This window comes from Cheilinus undulatus, linkage group 13, assembly GCF_018320785.1.
Source record: "Cheilinus undulatus linkage group 13, ASM1832078v1, whole genome shotgun sequence".
In the NCBI taxonomy this organism is placed as follows: domain Eukaryota; kingdom Metazoa; phylum Chordata; class Actinopteri; order Labriformes; family Labridae; genus Cheilinus; species Cheilinus undulatus.
Window position 1 is genome coordinate 15,415,600 of NC_054877.1, and position 18,795 is coordinate 15,434,394.

Genomic DNA, 18,795 nt, shown 5'->3' on the forward strand with positions numbered 1-18,795 from the left:
TGTTATTTATTTTTTTTTAGATTTATTTTTGGCCTTTTTGCCTTTATTTGATAGGACAGTGGATAGAGTCGGAAACAGGGGAGAGAGCGGGGAGAGACATGCAGGAAATAGTGCCACGGGCCGGATTCGAACCCGGGTCGCCTGCGTATATGCCATGCGCCTTAACCACTCGACTACCGGCACGCCAAATGCAATGTTATTTTAAGGCCTATTTTGTACCTTTAACATGCAGATTGCTGAAACCTTAATCCCAATTTTTCCGTTCTGAATCTTCGCTGTAATTTATGCTGCAGGTCAGTGTAGTCCTGAGAGCCCTGAATCCAGAGATCTATGCACATAACCAACATGATCCTCTGCATAAATGTTTAAATGTGAGCACAAGCCCTGTGATTGATCCACTGGGTAGCACTGAGTGACTGCAAGTCTCTGAGTAAAATATCTACAGGCAGATTGTGTGTACTCTAGTGTGAGATAAATTATTACACATCATGATACGACTAGCTGAATGTACTTGCCAGCATTTGAAAATATCAGACTAGCAATTTGTTGTTCATCACGTCTCTCTCAGTGACTGAATGATCACAAACCCCCCCCATCTGCTGCTTCAGCTGATTCAGTGGCCATTCTTTGTATCTCATACAGTGTCTTCTCTCTTTTCTTCTTTGCAACAACTGCAGTTTAATCAACTCTGACTCAACATTTATCAACTCTGATTCCAGCCACCACTGTATAAGTATATGGTGCTCAAAACAGTGAAGGTGACTGTGGTGTAGATTTGATACAGAAGCTTAAAAAAGACGTTGGTCATGGTAACAATGCACAACATCAGTCTTCAATTATATGCACACTTAACCAGAGTAATAAATTGTCGAGATAAAGCTTGCATACCTCAGTGTTTGGCCCACCGGTATTTGTTGCATAACAATAGAAGCAACTTGTTCGCTGTCGAAAGAAGTGCTGATTGTAGTGACGATTAAGAGCATTGTGTTGATAAGAAAATACACATGCACTTTATCATCTTTTCTTTGGTAAATATTAACAGTGCCTTATTTTTTCACTTTGTTTATGCAGTCTGACATTCACTAAACATGTTTCCTCCATGTGTAGGAGACAAGGCACAACCTCACAGTGAACCTGACTACGCTTCGAGTGTGGTGCTACGCCTGCGGGAAGGAGGTTTTCCTGGAGCGTAAACTAGGCCCCAGCTCTCCCCATGCCAACACTAAACCCCTCCCCTCCCCACAGAGTACTGGCCAGGTAGGAAACAGTTTCCCATCACACCTCCATCATCATGTTTTATTGTCTTTACAGCTCACAGTGATGGTTTTATATCATACAGTCATAAAGCAAGCCTAATAAGAGAGGAAGAAATGCAGACAACCTCTGTAGTTTGGATTAAATGCAATATTAGTCAGTGTTATTATAGACAGATGTAAATTGCATGTACTACATATTTGCCCAGTTATGTAACTGTGTGCTCTCCTGGCAGAGCTGGATGATAACAATTTGAGCAGTTCCCCTCAAGTGACAGCTGAACTGTCAGATGGAATGTAGTTACTCATTTACCAGATAAGAGTTTTATGATGAGGTCTGCGTGCTGTGCTCTTCCTCCAGGATAACAGCAGGGCCCCTGGGAGCCCGACCTCGCTGAGAGTGCCCCCTAATGGAGGCTGCGAAGACCTCGACATGGAGACAGAGGAAGAAGATGAGCTGCGAGCAAGAGGTCGGTTCACCTCAATAAACAGTTACACTAGTTTGTCATAGTGATGTTTCATTATTAGCACTTTGATTCATTTCATTTGACACTTACATTAAAGTCCTAGAGAATTAAATAAGCCACAAGATCAATGAATACTTTAGGAAGTAAGTGTGTTAATGTAACCAAAATGCTGCCGGCACAATTTTCACATCTGCAGTTGCAGTGCAGCTGAAATGGATGCACGTTTCCAGCCAAGATTGTATTTTTCATTATTAAAATCAAGACTTTAGAAGTCCGCATGGTGACTCAAGTGTAATTAAATTTAATATGCTCTTAATTGGGGCAGGGACAAATTATTGATATGCCAGTATATCTTTGTCCTGACTTGTGTGATACATCTATCAAACCCCTGGAGCCAAATATCAATACTTTAATTAGGAAAAATACATCCCTAACAGATATCCCTGGCTATTGGACTCATCATGCCTCCACTTTATGCCTCCTCACAATGACGTCAATGAAAACAATGAGAGTAATGTTAATGGTGGTGAACTGACTTAAGAAGCTGACAGAAGTCAAGAGATGAAAGACACTAAACAGTTGCTCAAGCAGAAACAGGTCTCCAATTCTTCAAACCAGCAGTTGTTACCCCCATCCTCAAAAAAACCTGTATAACTACCGGCCCATCTCCAGCCTCCCCTTTCTATCTAAAGTCCTGGAGTGTGTCATCACCTCACAAATCAGATCTCACCTCACCCATAACAATCTGTATGAACCATTCCAGTCCGGCTTCTGTTCTCAACACAGCACAGAATCAGCCCTCCTTATAGTTGCCAAAGACCTGCTTCTCTCCTCAGATTTCAGCCATCTGAACACCCTCATCCTCCTCGACCTCACTGCTGCTCTTTGACACCATCAGCCACACCATCCTGCTCTCTCATCTGAAACACTCCCTCTCTATCACTGGTACCCCTATCTTATGGATCTAATTTTATCTCACGGACAGACAACAGTTTATTCATATTAATAACTGCTCCTCCTCCATAGCCCCTCTAACACAAGTTGGGCTTTTCCATTATGACTTTTGGCAACACTGATCCAAACTAAGCAGTGCTGATTTACTTTTCCATCACCAGTTTAGTCACACGGCGCATCATCAAACCCTGCCCTGAATGGTCCTGCTCTGTAGCAGGGCCTAAGTGTGCCCACCCTTCCTCCAAGCATGCCGCTGTGATATCACAGCAGTCTGTCATCATTTGGGGATGCCTTGCAGATGAGTTTCAGTGGCAACCACTGCACCAAACTTTGAAACTCTTGCTGGATTACCAATAGAAGAGGAAGAAACTTTGAAGTAGAAATAATGGCCAATTCTTGAACAAAAAAATGCTTACTGAAGTGCAGCCATTTAACATCATCGACTCAAAACACTGCGTCATCAACTCTAGTCACACCCTCAAACAGGCAGCTCTGTTGTGGTGGAAAAACAAATCCCCTGCTACGCTGGGCTGCCGTGCCAAATCACACCAAGTAGAGCTAAGCTGCTTAATGTAATGGAAAAGCTCTAAAGGTGTCCCCTATGGTTCTGTGCTTGGTCCTCTCCTGTTCATAATTTATCTGCTCCCCTCGGTGACATCCTCTGTCTCCATTTTCACTGTTATACCTATGATGTACAACTCTACACTTCCACCACCTCCATCACCACAGAAACAGTCTCCATGTTAACCAACTGCCTTATTACTATTAAAACATGGATGAACAACAATTTCCTCTCCCTTAATTACAATAAATCAGAAATCCTGATCATTGGTCATCCACAGTCTCGGTATTATTTTTGACAATCACCTCTCATTTTTTCAGCACATCACTCAACTCACAAAAGCCACCTTCTTCCACTTTAAAATCTCAGCCCACACCCATCCTCTATTCTCCTTCCCTGCAGCTGAAACCCTAAGCCACGCCTTCATCACATCCAGAGGAGCCAACTCTTTTCCAAACTCTTCTCCTTCTTATTTTGGGTCTTTTAACTACTGTACAGTGTCTTTGAGTACCTAAAAGCACTTTATAAATAACATGTCTTTTTATTTTTATTATTTTTAAACCTCAGTGAATGAATATATAAATATATATAAAATGCTCTGAAACATAAAAGCCTAAAAGTTTGAACAACTGCAACTGATGGAGTTGTTAAATTGTTTTTATAGCAACATTCATAGTCCCTCAATTCAAAATAATCATTTTGTGAATCAATAAAATCCACTGTATGATTCCTGCTTGTCACCAACTCCTTTCTGATCACCATTGTAGTGTAGCAGTTGAATTTTACAGCATATAAACACAACAATGCTTTGCTAGAATAGTCTCCTCTAAGATATCTGCTGAGAGTAATACTTTTTATTGACAAAAATTAGCAACTAAAGCCTTGAATTTCTCATACATTAGCAAGTACAGTACCACATGTCTGCTTATGTGCACAGCTGATGGAGGGAGCGGGAGTGTTTATCAGGCTGAAGTTTCTATATGAGAGTAAAAAAGTTGTTATCACTTCTAAAATTCACAGCATGATTTAGTCTTAAAAAATATTAGGCTTTAAATGAATGTTTGTTATCTGCTTGCAATGTTCAAAAACCAGCCGTTTGTAATTGTGCAAACTGAATTGCAGGCAGCGCCATCAGGCAGCCAGATTTTAACTGCAATGGTTTAAGTCAGACAGCTGCAAAAGTTGCTAGCCACATTCTAAAATTGACTCATTGCATCCAAATCTTCTGAATTTGGCTTTATTGGCATTATATATTCTTCAGTTAATCAGATATTATGATGTATCATTATTTAATGTTAAACAGTAAATCAATTACTGCCAAATTGCTCTATCGTGATAATATTGTTGTCTCCTTCCCTCCCTTCTCTTATCCTTTCCTGCTATTTCCACCACTTCTCCTAATCCAAGTGTAATAAAGTTGAAAAGTCACAGTAGTATTGCAAAGTAGAATGAATTCTGAAACAGTTTCCAGCAGTTTATGTAGTTAAAAGTATGATTTGAATTACTGAAAGCAGTAAATGAGTGAGTAAAGACCAGCATTTTAAAAGACTTAAACAGTTATAGCGTTTCACAGTGCTATATATGGGGGGCACCAACTGGTTTGTAAGAGAAACTGCAAGTCTAAAAACATAGTTTTCAAACAAACCATAAAAACTACAGATCATTCAAAAGAAACCAACACAAAAACCCTAGCCCTTAAATCTATAATAGCACAAAGACACCTACAACATGAAGCGACTCCATCACTTAGCAGGACCAGGGAAGTTCCTTTGTAGCTCAGTTGAGTGAGTCAGCTTCAGGCTCTCCAATGCAAACAATGTGTTCACTCAGTGCTGGGATGCTCCAACAGATGACATATGTTATGATGAACCTCATGCGGTGCAGCTCAGGCATTGGCACCACTCACTGCTGTGGTTATTTTTGTACCAAAAGAGATCATATGATCAAGAGGTGGAGTAAACAAGCTTTGTTTGACTAACGTCCTCCACAGATTACACTGCTGCTCACATGAAATGAGACATTTTTTAAACAGTGAGAGAGGTGATGGGGGTACTGCATGAGGTGAAGGAGATGGGTTTAAAAAATCACTGACCTGCCTCTCTTCATTAGTAAGGGCAATAGAGTTGCAGCAGTGACTGTGACACAGATCACTGAGACAACTAAGCTACTTTTGCCTACTCCCTGCAGTTATAAATCAGAAAACACTGACCTGCTGCTTCACATATTTTAGATTTAATGTGACTCACATTTTTAATCGTCTATGAAAAAGACATGTTTAAATCATTTCAAAAGCAATGTCTGATTTTCATTAGTTAATTTTCAGTAAATGTTTATTTATTATTATTTTTGTCAGTTTAAAGTTATTTCAGTGACTATTGTAGGTTTTTCTTTCTTCAGTGGAAGGGTACCAAAAATGTTGTCCACGTGTGTAGATATAATTGTTTATATCTTCAATTTCTTGTGCTTTTGTCCATATCTTATAGTTTTTTCTAGATATTCTGCACTTTGGTACTTATTTCTTATTTCCATTTCTGCTTTAGTCCATATGTCCATATTTTTACTACTATGGTCTGTATAAGAACAACTTTAACCACCAAATTTACCCCTGGGGATTAATTCAAACCTTTCTGATTCTGATAGCATTGCAAAGAGAAGAAGGTAATTAATATAAAAGTGACTAAATCCAGAGGTTTTTTCAGCTGTTATTTTGATTTTGTGTGTTAAAAACATGTCCTTGTAGACATTTGTATGACATGAATGAATCACACCAGCTTAAGGCAATGAATAACTTTTTAGACTATTTAGTATGGCAGGTGATGAAACACCAGGCAGGTCGCCCCTTCTTTTCTCCTGCCATGAAATTTTAATCTTGAAATTGAAGGAGGTTTCTCTTGCCATGCACAGGCTCTGTGGCTGCAATCTGGATTTACAAGCATTTGATGAGTGACTTGTTTTAATTTCCCCGGTGTCCTGTGTCTTCCTCAGGCCTGACGGGGCTGAAGAACATCGGCAACACCTGCTACATGAACGCTGCCCTGCAGGCCCTGTCCAACTGGTGAGACCTCCGTTTACCTGTTTTCTGTCCTAACATCCACCCACCTACCCCACATCGCCTTCCTCACATCACCTACCTTCTTTTTTCCCTGCTCTTTGGACTACTTTGTAATCACTTCTCTTTCTTTTGATGCACCTTTTCCAGTAGTTCCTAACTGTTTTGTTCTCTGCATGCTCAACTCTTGTTGCATGTGAAAAAACAACCATCACTGTGCTCATTTGGGAGAGTGACGGCTGAGTGAAAATTGCTGCAGTGCACCATTTGAGATGGCAGAAATGGCCTTTTGTAGTTCCCTGTAGGGTCTTTGGTTACAAACGAACACCAACTCTTTCCCAATCTCTTCTCCTTCTCGTCTCCTTTTCTTCTCCCACAATGTCTCATTATGCGTCTCTTTTTACTGCATCTCTGCCAATCTTCTGAATTTTTTATTGTTTATTGAATTGTCTTTCCCTCTGTTTCTTTTTTTATGATTGGATTGTTTGTGTGGTCACTTAAATGAAGGCTCCACTGCAGAGCCTGAGGCTGTATTATATTTCGTATTTTTTTTTACCTCTTACTTGTTATTTAATTTTTCATGGAACAGCAAAGCCCTCTTTCTTTTCTCTTACTAGGTACTCAGGGGCTTGTACATTTTTAAAATTAAACTGATGATGCCTAGTTTTGATAGAAGTCAAATCAGGGAAAAGATGTGGGTCAAAATTTGCAATCTAAATCACACTCCAAAAATAGGAGGAAGTGAGTCACGTAGCTGAGGAAGGAAGGACCTTTTTTCTCAACTTTCCTTTGATGTCTGTTTGTGTGAGCACTGCTTCTTTCACTTTACTGTCGGGTCATTATTCACTTCCAAGGACTTTTCTCTTGCCAAGGGAAGGGAACAGTCTATGCCTTATTCATTCTGCAGTTTGTCTCTGCCTTGCAAATTCCTGTCCACTCTGAATCCATCAAGTAAAATCCCTTTAACTGCTTTTTTTCTTTTCTGCTATTTCCGATGCCCTTCAACTCTCAGCTGCATGTGGCGCTTTCTCTCATGAGCTCGTACCTCTGGGAATTTGAAATATTTCTCCATGAGTAAGATATGACTCTAATGGAACAAAATGAATCAAAAATACTGACAGGAGGCAGCTTTTGTAGGAATTCTGAATTTAAAGCTTTCTAGAATTTCTCTTCTGCAGCTGTTTTCACATGTGTACTCCTGAAAGATGTCAGGACAGCCTGCCCCGGAAAATTTTCAAAGTCTTATTCAATCATGTCCCTTTGGGGGAATGTATCCCTGTTTGACAGGAGGGGGTGGTCACAGGAGGCAAGGCATGATGTAAAAAGAGGCTCTGCAGTTGTAATGTATCAAGATATCTAAGATGACAAGATCTGACACTGAAATCATAGTTTTCACCTCAAGATCAATGCTTCATGTAATTGAACATATCTGCAGTTAAAGCGGATAGGAACAGGTTCCAGCAGGAAAGAGTATGAAGCAACATTAGTTGCTCATAGTCACATGAAATTTTTGTTATCACCCCCTCTCTGACTTTTAGCTGCTGCATTTCCACATTGCCTCAGGCCATCAGTCTTACTTCACACACTGAAGTTTTATTTTTACTTTCTGGCTGGAAGTCCAGGTGAAGTTGAGTTAGACTTTACTGATTATAACAAGATTATGTTATTATGTAAGTCATTTTACATTTACCTGTTTCCCTTTGAAAAAATGAGAGTTATGTGCATATTTTTTTCTTCAGGCATATATCCAGTAAAGGTTTCTTTGGTGCCCACTTATGATATCTTTATCCCTCTCTCTACTACAGCCCACCCTTGACACAGTTCTTTCTTGAATGTGGCGGCATGGTGAGGACGGACAAGAAGCCTGCTCTCTGTAAAAGCTACCAGAAACTAGTGTCAGACCTGTGGCACAAGAACAGGTAGGTGTTGGTCAAAAGATAACACAAAAGCTTCTTCACAGTTTATTCAGTTGGTTCCTCTCAGTATTTTCATTGTTTGTAGTATGACTAAGAATAGATTTTACTGCAACTTTGCTTTTTTTCTGTAATCTTGATTTCAACACGCGATACAGCAGTGGTTTTCAACCCTTTTTTGCCCAAGGTACACCTGAGATCAAGCCAAAATCTCAAGGCACACTAATCTTAATAAATAGCCTATTTAAAACATGTAAAATGTACTTAAGTTGTACAGTTGTATTAACATATGGTTGTACAATTTCCCATGGCACACCTAGATTAACCTACAGCACACCAGTGTGCCTTGCCACACCATCTGAGAAACACTGCTCTACTAAAAATTTAATTTTTGTTGTGTTTGTGGTATTTTTAGTCTTTATTCAGCATTTTCAAGTAACAATAGGCTTTTAGTCTATTGAACATTTCACAAATTACTCCAAGCAGACATACTGTACACAGTGGCTATAAAGTCTACTAAACTCTGTGCTCAGTGAACAGTACAGTTTATTACACCAAACCAATAAAGACAATTGATATAAAAGTATTTAAGAGGGGGAAAAGTCTAGCCAAAAACACAATAATCAAGTATAAGTGTGTAATATTTCTTGATTATATTACATTAGGCAAACACTGCCAAATTATTGCAGAGGCATTACAGATGACAATCTCTTTATAAATTTTGGCCTCTGAGACCATACGGCGTAAATTTTTTTTTTCCATTTCATAAAACTCCAATACCTTCTGGTGCTAGACAGTATATGATGGGGGTTCCAGGTTTAGCCATCTAGTTGTGATACACTTTATGGACGCCACTGATAGGATTACACCAAGGAGAACAACTCCAGGGTCTTTGGGTTATCTCATGGTGAAAACTTATTTGAGAGCATCAAATTTTTCCCTTCAGTATCCACTTAGTTTTGAGCATGCCCACAGAATATGAGAATTAATGCTTACATGCGGTCCACATGCTCTCCAGCACTTATCCGACCCTGTTTGGTTTCATTTAACTGTGACTTGTGGTATCTAAAATATCTGATTAGAATTTCCCACCTAAACTTTCTCCAAATACTAGAACTACTGTGCTTCCTCACATGCCTGTCCCTAGGTTTCCAGAAAATGGTTGTGCCAGTTTCAGTCTCCCACTTGTTCTTTATATGTGAAGTTTATTTGAATCCATAGACAAAATATGTTATACACTTTTGAGATTGCTCTCTTAATATTATGCATTGTAACTCTTGAAGAAAGAGCTGTATGTGAGAAGGATTTTTACCTTTTATAAAATCCTGTTGTGTCATCAAACAGTGTCTCAGTTGTAAGTTCTTATAAGTATCAGTTTGCAAACTTTTTTTTTTTACCTTTAATGTAACCTATAATATATATACAATTCAATTTAAAAAACAACCAAAATCTTTCTGGAGGAGTTATTAAAATTCAATCAAACCTGGCTGCATAAACATGCACAACCCTAGACTAATTCTCTGTTAAAGCACCTTTTGATTTTATTTCGACACTCTCTTTGGGTAAGAGTCTATCTGTGTAGCCTATCTCAACTCAGCAAAATTTGTCCACTCCTTATTTCAGAAGTGCTTAAAATCTGTCAGATTATGAGGACATTTTTGTGCACAGCCCTCTTAAAAGTCACCCCACGGATTTTCAGCAGGATTCAGGGCTGGGCTCTGATGCAGTTTCTCCTAATGTTTTTTACACCACAGAAATGTGGCCTTTTAACAGGGGTTCTTTGTATTTGCTCCAAAAATTAGGGTTACTTTTAAAAATCTATATTTATGATATGAATATAGCATTTACGTGTTACCAAAATATAATTGAACAAAATTCAACCTCTTTATTTTGCATAAACATGAGAAACATCACCATTCTTCGTTGTGTTGTTGTGTACTCAAACGCTTAATAAGCAGGCTGTGTTTTGACTCATTGCAGACCCTCCTACGTCGTCCCGACCAACTTGTTCCAGGGGATCAAAGCCATAAACCCCATGTTCAGAGGATATTCTCAGCAGGTGGGTTATTACAGATGGTGAAATGGATGTGCAACTTTAGGACACAAGGACACATCCATTACATGAATAAAATATGCAGACACTCGTTACAGCCGGAGACATACAGTATTTCACGGTGTGTTTGCAGTTTTTGTTGATTTACTTGTTGAAAAATTAATCAACTTTTGAGACTGAAACAGGCTGACTTTTGGCGTTTTAAGTCTGGCTTTTGCAGCTTTTGTTAGTGATGGGCATGATTATTTAGTAACAATACTAAAATTTCAAACTTGGATATGATACAAGTAAACAATCAAAGAATAAGGATGCCTATATTGATGAAACAGCAATAAAAAATTGAAGTTCAGAGTATTTTTGATTACCAAAATTTCAGGCAAAATCAAACCTTTGTGTATTCAATGAACTGTTTCTTTTATTTGCCACAGTTTTAAGTAAAAAAATATGACCGACAGGGCTGTATGTTAACATCTCTTAAAAAAACGATGACCTAACAATGTACTTAGTAAGTGAATAATGTGTGCAGGAAGCTGCCACACATAGGAGTGTTTGTGAAGAAAATAAGTAAAACAATATGATTTAGAAATCAGACCTTGAGACGGAGCAGATGGAGGAGCAAATGAGCGCCATTTGTGCATCTGTCTGCTGCCATTATCTTTGTGAAGTTTTAGGTCTGAACTACATGCATCAGAATGTAGTTCAGAATGTAGCATATAGAATATCAGCAAAACGCAATATCTTGCATCCCTGGTCAAAACTAGTAAGTCTAATTAAAAATGCACAATGGGCCACAGTTGTCATTTTGGACAGCCTTGATATAAAGTAATGATACTCAGGATAACAAGAAAGATATTTCTGACATTATAGAACATGCAATAAAACCTTAAAAAGTTTAAGTACGTCTGTGTTGCACTATTACACTGGGTCATGACTGATCTTTATAATGTAAATGAACAAACTGCTCCATTCTCTCAAACAAAAAAATAATGCTAACCTGTTAAAGAGGTAAAATTTAAGTAAAATGGTAATAATAAACCTATAATCTATACCCCCTTTACCCTAACAATATACAGTTTATGCAGTGTGGTGCAGCGTTCTGCTCCTTTGCTTGTCAATTTGATTGAGGCATTTTTTTGCAGTACAAGCTGTGTAAAAACTTTGTGCTTCACTTTTATTATCATTACCATGGCTGTGTTTGTTGTGCTTTCTCCTTCAGTCCGCTTGCTTCCTGATTGGCTGTCACATAACAATCCTGCTTGTGCGTACTCTGCTCCCCAGGCAACCAGGATTTGTGAACATAAATATTGCATATGCTTAAATTATCTCAAGTCAGAGCCGCTCTGATCGTCTTTGGAGCAATCAGAGAGGGAAATGACACATAAAACACCACATGTGTACCAGGCTTTATGTCGCATTACCGCAATGTAAAAATACTCTGATACAAGTACGAGTCTTACATTCAAAATCTTACCTATTATTGCCATAATCTTTTGTCTCCAAAGTCACCACTGTTCAGGGAATGACAAAAAATGGGTTAGGGTTAAATAATTAAATAGTGATAGCATCTTTTTGACTTTTTTATTGGTTTAAAATTGGTAAAACCCATGGACAGATGTAAAGAGTGACCAATAGCCCTGATTTATAAATAAAATTAAAGACATTAGCATTATGTAATTATGAAACTAAATGTACTTAATGCACATAACTTAATGTCAGAAAAAGATAGTAAAGATAGATTACTATCTGCCAGATTGATTCAGAATGAGGCTGTGGGGAGTGAAACCTGAGCCAGAAGGGGAGACACATCTCGCCAAAGTGGCGCCCTTTTTAATGAATGAATTTAATCGGCTTTTGATAAAATTAAACACTTAAACAGATAATCTGCCAAATGCTGGATATTGGACCCTATTATCGGTAGGGTAATTTGGGTATTGTTTTTTTTCTGATACTAGTACTAAATCAATACTTTAAAAAAAAAGTGCATTTAAAAGAGTTTTAAAAGTCGGCAGCTGAATAAAAGCTGTCTCAGTATTGTAAATGATTCAGCAATAAGATGCTAATAGATGCTGTTTGGCAAGGCCCAGGAAAGCTCTCCCCTTTATCCCCCCTTATGGGCAATCTTGCCCATCCTTAATAATCGACCAGGCTCCAACAAAAAAAAAGTACCAGAGTATCAAAAAATTTTGACAGACTTACTTTTAGTACTGCATGACTTTCCTCTGCTGATGATAAATGGTTGTCTTTACACTGATAGAGTTGATGCAAACAAGTCTATCATTAAATTTGATGTCTTTTTAAAATGTTCTTCCGTCACGCTGGGATAGGTCCAACGCCCAGACTATAAAGTTGTCCCACTTCTAGTACAGCCTCTCCCTTTTTTTTTTCTCTTCAACTCCATATCCCTCTACGCTCTCTCCTTTACAGAAATCACATTAACTTCATCTCAAACCACTCAGCCAGATAAACCCAATCCTCTTCCTTTGCAATTATGAACTCAGAGAGTCTGACTTTCACTCACACTCAAATGCACATATTAAACCTTAAGGAATTTGGCTTGATTTGATTCCAGGTGGGGCCAGAAAATAAAAGAAAAGGATTTGTGCTATAAATATAGACGATTTAAAAAGTCATTCCACTAGAGCACGTCTTGTCTTTGTCCATTGTCTGTAAATAAGGGATTTATAAGCCTGAGTGGTGAAATAATAAAAGGGCCTGTTTTCCTCTTTGCTTGCCAGTGTTTGTTCTGCAGAGTTAGCCGAGGAATATTCATCCGTCACGCCATGTTGGGCTGCACAGCCTTGGAATTAGCATTACTGTGAATGAAGTGAACATTCCCGGTCCCTGGGAGAGGAGAGTTCATTTGGCTGGAGATGGAGATTAGATGTCTGAGGCTCATTAAGTTTGATTACACATTCATGAGCATTTGGTCTCAGATGTTTTAATGCAGAATTGGGGTAAACAAAGACGTAAACTGGTTGTTGTATATAATGTGAAAAAAATTGGCTGTGGGAAAGCTTGGCTGTGTGTGTCAAACTTGATTAACCTTAGGAAGACTGGCTTTAGTGCTGCGTCAGAGAGTGAAAATGAACCACTTTCACTCACGACTGTGACCAAAATAGAAAGTGTCTGAACTCTTTGAAATGTTTCCTAGGACAAATTTGCTGCCTTAACTAATATTTCTCATGATTATCCCTACTCCACCTCAAGGACTCCCAGGAGTTTCTGCGCTGCTTGATGGATCAGCTTCATGAGGAGCTGAAGGAGCCGCTGGCTGAGCCCAGCGACCAATCCAACGGCATCACCATGGACGACAGCCATGAGGAGGACAACCACAGCCAGTCAGACAATGACTTCCAGTCATGCGAATCCTGTGGCAGCAGTGAGCGGGCTGACAACGAAGTGCAAGGCGGGAGCGTGCTAATGGATGTCACCAACGAGGCTGAGATGCTGATCCCTGAGCAGGATGAGATCCAAGCTAACAGGGAGTGGCAAAAGGAGAAAAACATGATAAATGACTTTTACCGCTCTGGAGTTCACGGTGTTATGGGTGGAAGCACTGGAGTGGACATAGATAAGGACGTTGACACCACCACTGAAGCCACGCCCATAATCAGCAGCCAGGGAGCCATCAAGGTTCAAAACAGAGCATCAGGTAGTTATGAGCACAAAAGAAATGCTGTGCTTATTTTAACACTGATATTTTCATTATATATGATCAAATATGTGGCATTTAAAGTTTGTATCATTTGGCCTGCTTTCAACCAGATTCCTTCCCAGACATCCAAATGTCCAACACCACAAGACCACAGAGTCCAGTCCCGATGGAGGGACACATTCCTAAACTGTCCAGCAGCCCGCCCAAAGTGTCGTCAGGCTGGCCAAGCCTGAACCCTGCACACAAGAAAGGTCTTCTGCAACTTTTTATTGACACTTCTGATGAGGATATTTCCAAATATTTTCTATTGTGTTAATAATATATTGTAAATTATGAAAAGAATAGTTCCTCTATATAATGACATGGAGTTCAGAATCAAAACAAAAATGTTTCAGTGAGGTAGTCATGTCCTGGTTCTTTGTGTGTTGACAAACAGGAAAAAACAACAGGCTCAAATTTCTCTCTCTGCCTTCCCACAGCAGTGACCACATTCTCCCCACCAAAGAACAAGCGACAGAAGAAATACCGCAGTGTCATCTCTGATGTGTTTGATGGGACCATTGTCAGCTCAGTGCAGTGCCTCACCTGTGATCGGGTTAGTGGGGACACATGCAGTTGTTCCTGTTTTCTGATAGGATGAGGGGAACTGTAGCATGTTGGGTAAAAATAAATTTCTTTAGAAAGTGTATTTCAGCAACAAGGCTCTCAAAGTACATACAATCATGTGCATAAGTTTTAGGCAGGTAGGGCGCTAAGGATTCATCACGGGGCCCGATGTGCCAGAACTTGGAGGGCAGCGTCAAGGAGACCGCCAGCGGTTTTCAGGCCCTTGAAACAGCAGGAATAGGGGGTAGTGGCAAGCCTACTATTCACCCGGACAGTACCCCAGGCTGTGCGTACTTGCCACATCCACCCCTTAATCCGTCCTAAAGGCACAGCACTGTAAATACAGGACAGAAAAATGAATTACAAATGCGGAAAGAAGCACATTACAAAAGCATTTTAAAATTATTAAAGCAAGCCATAAAAGACCAAAGGAAAATTATGAAAAAGAGCTAAAATAGAAATCAAAATACAATAAGACAGCTTTTAGAAATTTCAGTGCATTATGAGAATTGTTTAGGGTACATTTATTGAAATAAGGTAACACCAAACTGCTGGACATGGGTCAGTCTTCAGCCTTGATTTGAGAGCTCAAATTTCCAGAAGGCCTGCTGTATTCTGGGAGAATTTTTTTCCATATACCATAAAATTCATAATCTTGCAAAGCTGATCATTTGTCCAATGTCTGTCATTCATGTGGTGAATCCACTTTGCAAAGCTTCAAGCTGAAAGGCTTGTTCCTGGCCAGAAAATTAGCATCATTTGCAGAGAGGCAGTAGCTACAAGTGTAGTTTAGTTGTACTGCAAGCCTGGAAACAATGGCAGCTGGTGAAGAGATTAGCGTGGATGCAGCAATATCGGTAGTTTTATTCGAACTAGACAGCATTTCTTTATGAATAAGGAATCATACTGAAAGCTTGTCATGGAGGAAGAGATGTTTTTGCTCTTTGGCAAGAATTCAATTTACCAACTGGCTCCAGTGATAGTGAAGAGTGGTATTGGCTGCCTGTCAAACTTACATTTACAATTGTTACAATGTCATTTACCACACGGTCTGTTGCCCAGATAGATGTAAAATACATCCTATGTAATGGATTTGTGGAAGGTTATAAAATCCAACGAAGAAGTTCCACTTTCATTACCTATTTTTCATCTAAAAAGTTGTCTCTATGTTGGTGCAAACAATATTTGAGTGAAAGTGCAGAGACATGCAGTTATTGGGGGAGTGCAGTTGCAACTGCAGTATCACAGATTGGACACAACCTGACACTATAAATAATTTACCTCCCTTGCTCAGCAATACAGACCAGACTGGCCAGAGTGGTGCCGTTTTTTCCCCTCATTAGGTCATGATCCTACATGTAAAGAAAACGGGTGAACTGATTAGTGTTTAACCTAGTGTACTGCTGAAAGGACTCAGTGTGAAAATTAAAAACAAGTGACCAGCAGAGGTGGACAGGGTGACCTGCAGTTTGACAGTGAACTTCACAAAAGTCACAGCAAGCTGAGCACTCATTCAATGGATTTCAGCTAGTTAAGATGCAAAATCTCGGAGGTGAAAACAGATGATACTAATGGAGCTAGACAGCTTCACATTGTGGCCTTTTACACATCAGAAAGACAGTTTCAACCTTTTTTGCCTCTGTGAGGCTTATGCACCAGTGTGACCTGTAATCTGGATTTTACAGTATATGGAGCATAAACTCTGTATAATCTCTACATATGATTTAGGACTTTTTGAATATTAATGTGTTTTAAAACTTGTTAAACAGCATGTTCTCTTAACTCTATTCTGAATTAGACTTGATTCAAAATGTTGCATTGTATGAATAAGCCATATGAGATTTCTCAGTATTACCCAGGATTAAGGATGTTTCTTTAAAAGTGTATAGACTATGAGGAATTTACGTATATATTTGTATTGCCATTTGGTACTCACAACCTCTTGCTTGTTTAAATAAGACCAATAATTGGTTAACTAACCAACAAAGCAGTATCTTTAAAGGGGCAGGACAAAATAAGAATTGGCTTCTTCCTGCTCCTTTTTGAACAGATTCTTTTTTGTTCCATGGGAGCATTTTATTTTTTTCTTTTGCTATGAGTGATTGACTGTTTGAAATAAAAATAAAATTAAACTCAAAGGCTGATGCCAACTGGGGCAAATAGGGTTAAATATAGGAGCACTGTATAAAGTATAGGAGTATAAAGGAGTAAAAGGGATAGAAAATATTCTGCAACAAAAGACACTTATTGACAAAACCATTCAGTGAAAACTCTTTAATTATGTCACAGCATGGGCTTCACCGTCTTTGTGTTGTGTTGCTGTTAGGTGTCTGTGACCTTGGAGAACTTCCAGGATATCTCACTGCCCATCCCAGGGAAGGAAGACCTTGCCAAACTGCACTCCTCCACCCACCAGACATCATTGGTAAAAGCCGGCTCCTGTGGGGAAGCCTACGCACCACAGGGCTGGATTGCGTTTGTTATGGAATACATCAAGAGGTGAGTTTTAAGATGCTCAGTGCTGCGTTTACATTTATTCCTAATGGCGGCTCTTTAATGAGCTCTATTTCTGTTTGTTTCTCTTCTCAGTTGGTTCTGGGGTCCAGTGGTTACACTACAAGACTGTCTTGCAGCTTTCTTTGCCAGAGATGAACTAAAGGGTGAGCAAGTGGGCGTAAATCTGTTAACCAGCATAAACATAAAGGTTGATGTCTAGATAACTGTTTGTATTTTTTCTAGGAGACAACATGTACAGCTGTGAAAAATGCAAGAAGTGAGTGACTGAATACTGAAACTAGACTCATTAATGTTTCATTAAGAATGTACAGAAGAAAATGTGTGGAAATGTAATGATTTCCCTCTTCATCATCTTGTTCCTTTTTAGACTCAGAAACGGAGTAAAGTTTTGTAAAATGCAAAGTTTGCCAGAGGTAAACAGACAACTCTCATTTCATGAATAATCAAAAATCCTTTCCCCTAATGCCTTCAGAGACTGGATTTAAAAAATAAAACTTCTTTGTGCATTGCTCTGCGCCAGATCCTGTGTATCCACTTGAAGCGCTTCAGGCACGAACTGATGTTTTCCACAAAGATAAGCACCCATGTCTCATTCCCGCTGGAGGGCCTGGACCTGCAGCCTTTCTTGGCCAAAGATGGCTCCGCCCAGACGACCAACTATGACCTGCTGTCAGTCATCTGTCACCACGGCACTGCCAGCAGTGAGTGGGCAGAGGAGTCGCTCCTCTTTGTGCTCAAACTGAGTGTCCTGCATTCATTAGAGCCTGCAGAAATATCTCACATGTTCTTGTTAGGTTTACGACTGCTGCTCTAACACTTCTGCTTGTCTGATCCCAGGTGGCCACTACATAGCGTACTGCAGGAATGATGTCAACAATCTGTGGTATGAATTTGATGACCAAAGTGTGACTGAAGTGTCTGAATCCTGCGTCCAGAATGCTGAGGCTTATGTGCTCTTCTATAAGTAAGAAACTAATGCTTGTTATACTAAAAACCACTGACCCATATAACATTTTTAGATTATCTTTGCTACTTTAAAATTTATAAACCTAACTTTTATGACTCAGTTGCGGTTGTGATTAATCTTTGGTCTGTTCCCATCACAGAAAAAGTAACGAGGACGCACTGAAAGAACGTAGGAGGGTGTCAGGTCTATTCAACATGATGGAGCCCAGCCTCCTGCAGTTCTACATCTCCCGCCAATGGCTAAACAAGTTCAAGACCTTTGCAGAGCCTGGCCCCATCTCCAATGACGACTTCCTGTGTTTGCATGGAGGTGCGTGTGACTGAGTCATCATTGTTACTAAAAAAAAAAACCCTCAGAGGTCAAAGTTTCCCTGCGCAGCAATCCCTTTTTTTCTTCCTCTGTGCACAAGCATTTAGCGGAAAAATTGTGCTCTACCGTCTCTTTACACAGCTCATGCTTTCATCTTAGCTGTGGATTTTTGACTCTGACAAAGCAGAGTATTCCCTTCGCAACACAACAGACTTCAAAGGGGGGTTTTGCTTCTCTTTGTGCAGATGATCCTGCTTTCTCGTTTAAGTAGAGAAGCGGGGAGGGTTCTAAAAGGGTTTTCCGCCAATCAAGTGCTGTTTCTTTTCAACCATCTGTTTAGAGAGCGCTGGGAATTATGGAATTTATAGAATAAAGTATGAAAAAATGAGAATGTATATGATAAAGCTGTAAGAATACCCAGGCAGCAGAGAAAGGTCGCTTTCTCCTCCTTTGTGCCTACATGTGCATAACAACAGGGTCCTCAGGTACA

At 39.5% G+C, this 18,795-nt stretch overlaps 1 protein-coding gene across 1 annotated transcript in view; it reads left to right on the top strand.

Moving 5' to 3' along the window:
* The window catches only part of usp33 (ubiquitin specific peptidase 33), a 38,256-nt gene that overhangs the window by 12,277 nt on the left and 7,184 nt on the right, over positions 1-18,795 (top strand). The window contains exons 5-19 of the mRNA XM_041804205.1: positions 1,108-1,257; positions 1,615-1,723; positions 6,222-6,291; positions 8,091-8,204; positions 10,179-10,257; positions 13,459-13,903; positions 14,017-14,157; positions 14,386-14,501; positions 16,839-17,011; positions 17,102-17,172; positions 17,252-17,285; positions 17,397-17,442; positions 17,550-17,730; positions 17,867-17,993; positions 18,136-18,305. Coding sequence (XP_041660139.1) covers positions 1,108-1,257; positions 1,615-1,723; positions 6,222-6,291; positions 8,091-8,204; positions 10,179-10,257; positions 13,459-13,903; positions 14,017-14,157; positions 14,386-14,501; positions 16,839-17,011; positions 17,102-17,172; positions 17,252-17,285; positions 17,397-17,442; positions 17,550-17,730; positions 17,867-17,993; positions 18,136-18,305 — 2,026 coding nt within the window. The remainder of the gene's footprint in view (positions 1-1,107; positions 1,258-1,614; positions 1,724-6,221; positions 6,292-8,090; positions 8,205-10,178; positions 10,258-13,458; positions 13,904-14,016; positions 14,158-14,385; positions 14,502-16,838; positions 17,012-17,101; positions 17,173-17,251; positions 17,286-17,396; positions 17,443-17,549; positions 17,731-17,866; positions 17,994-18,135; positions 18,306-18,795) is intronic.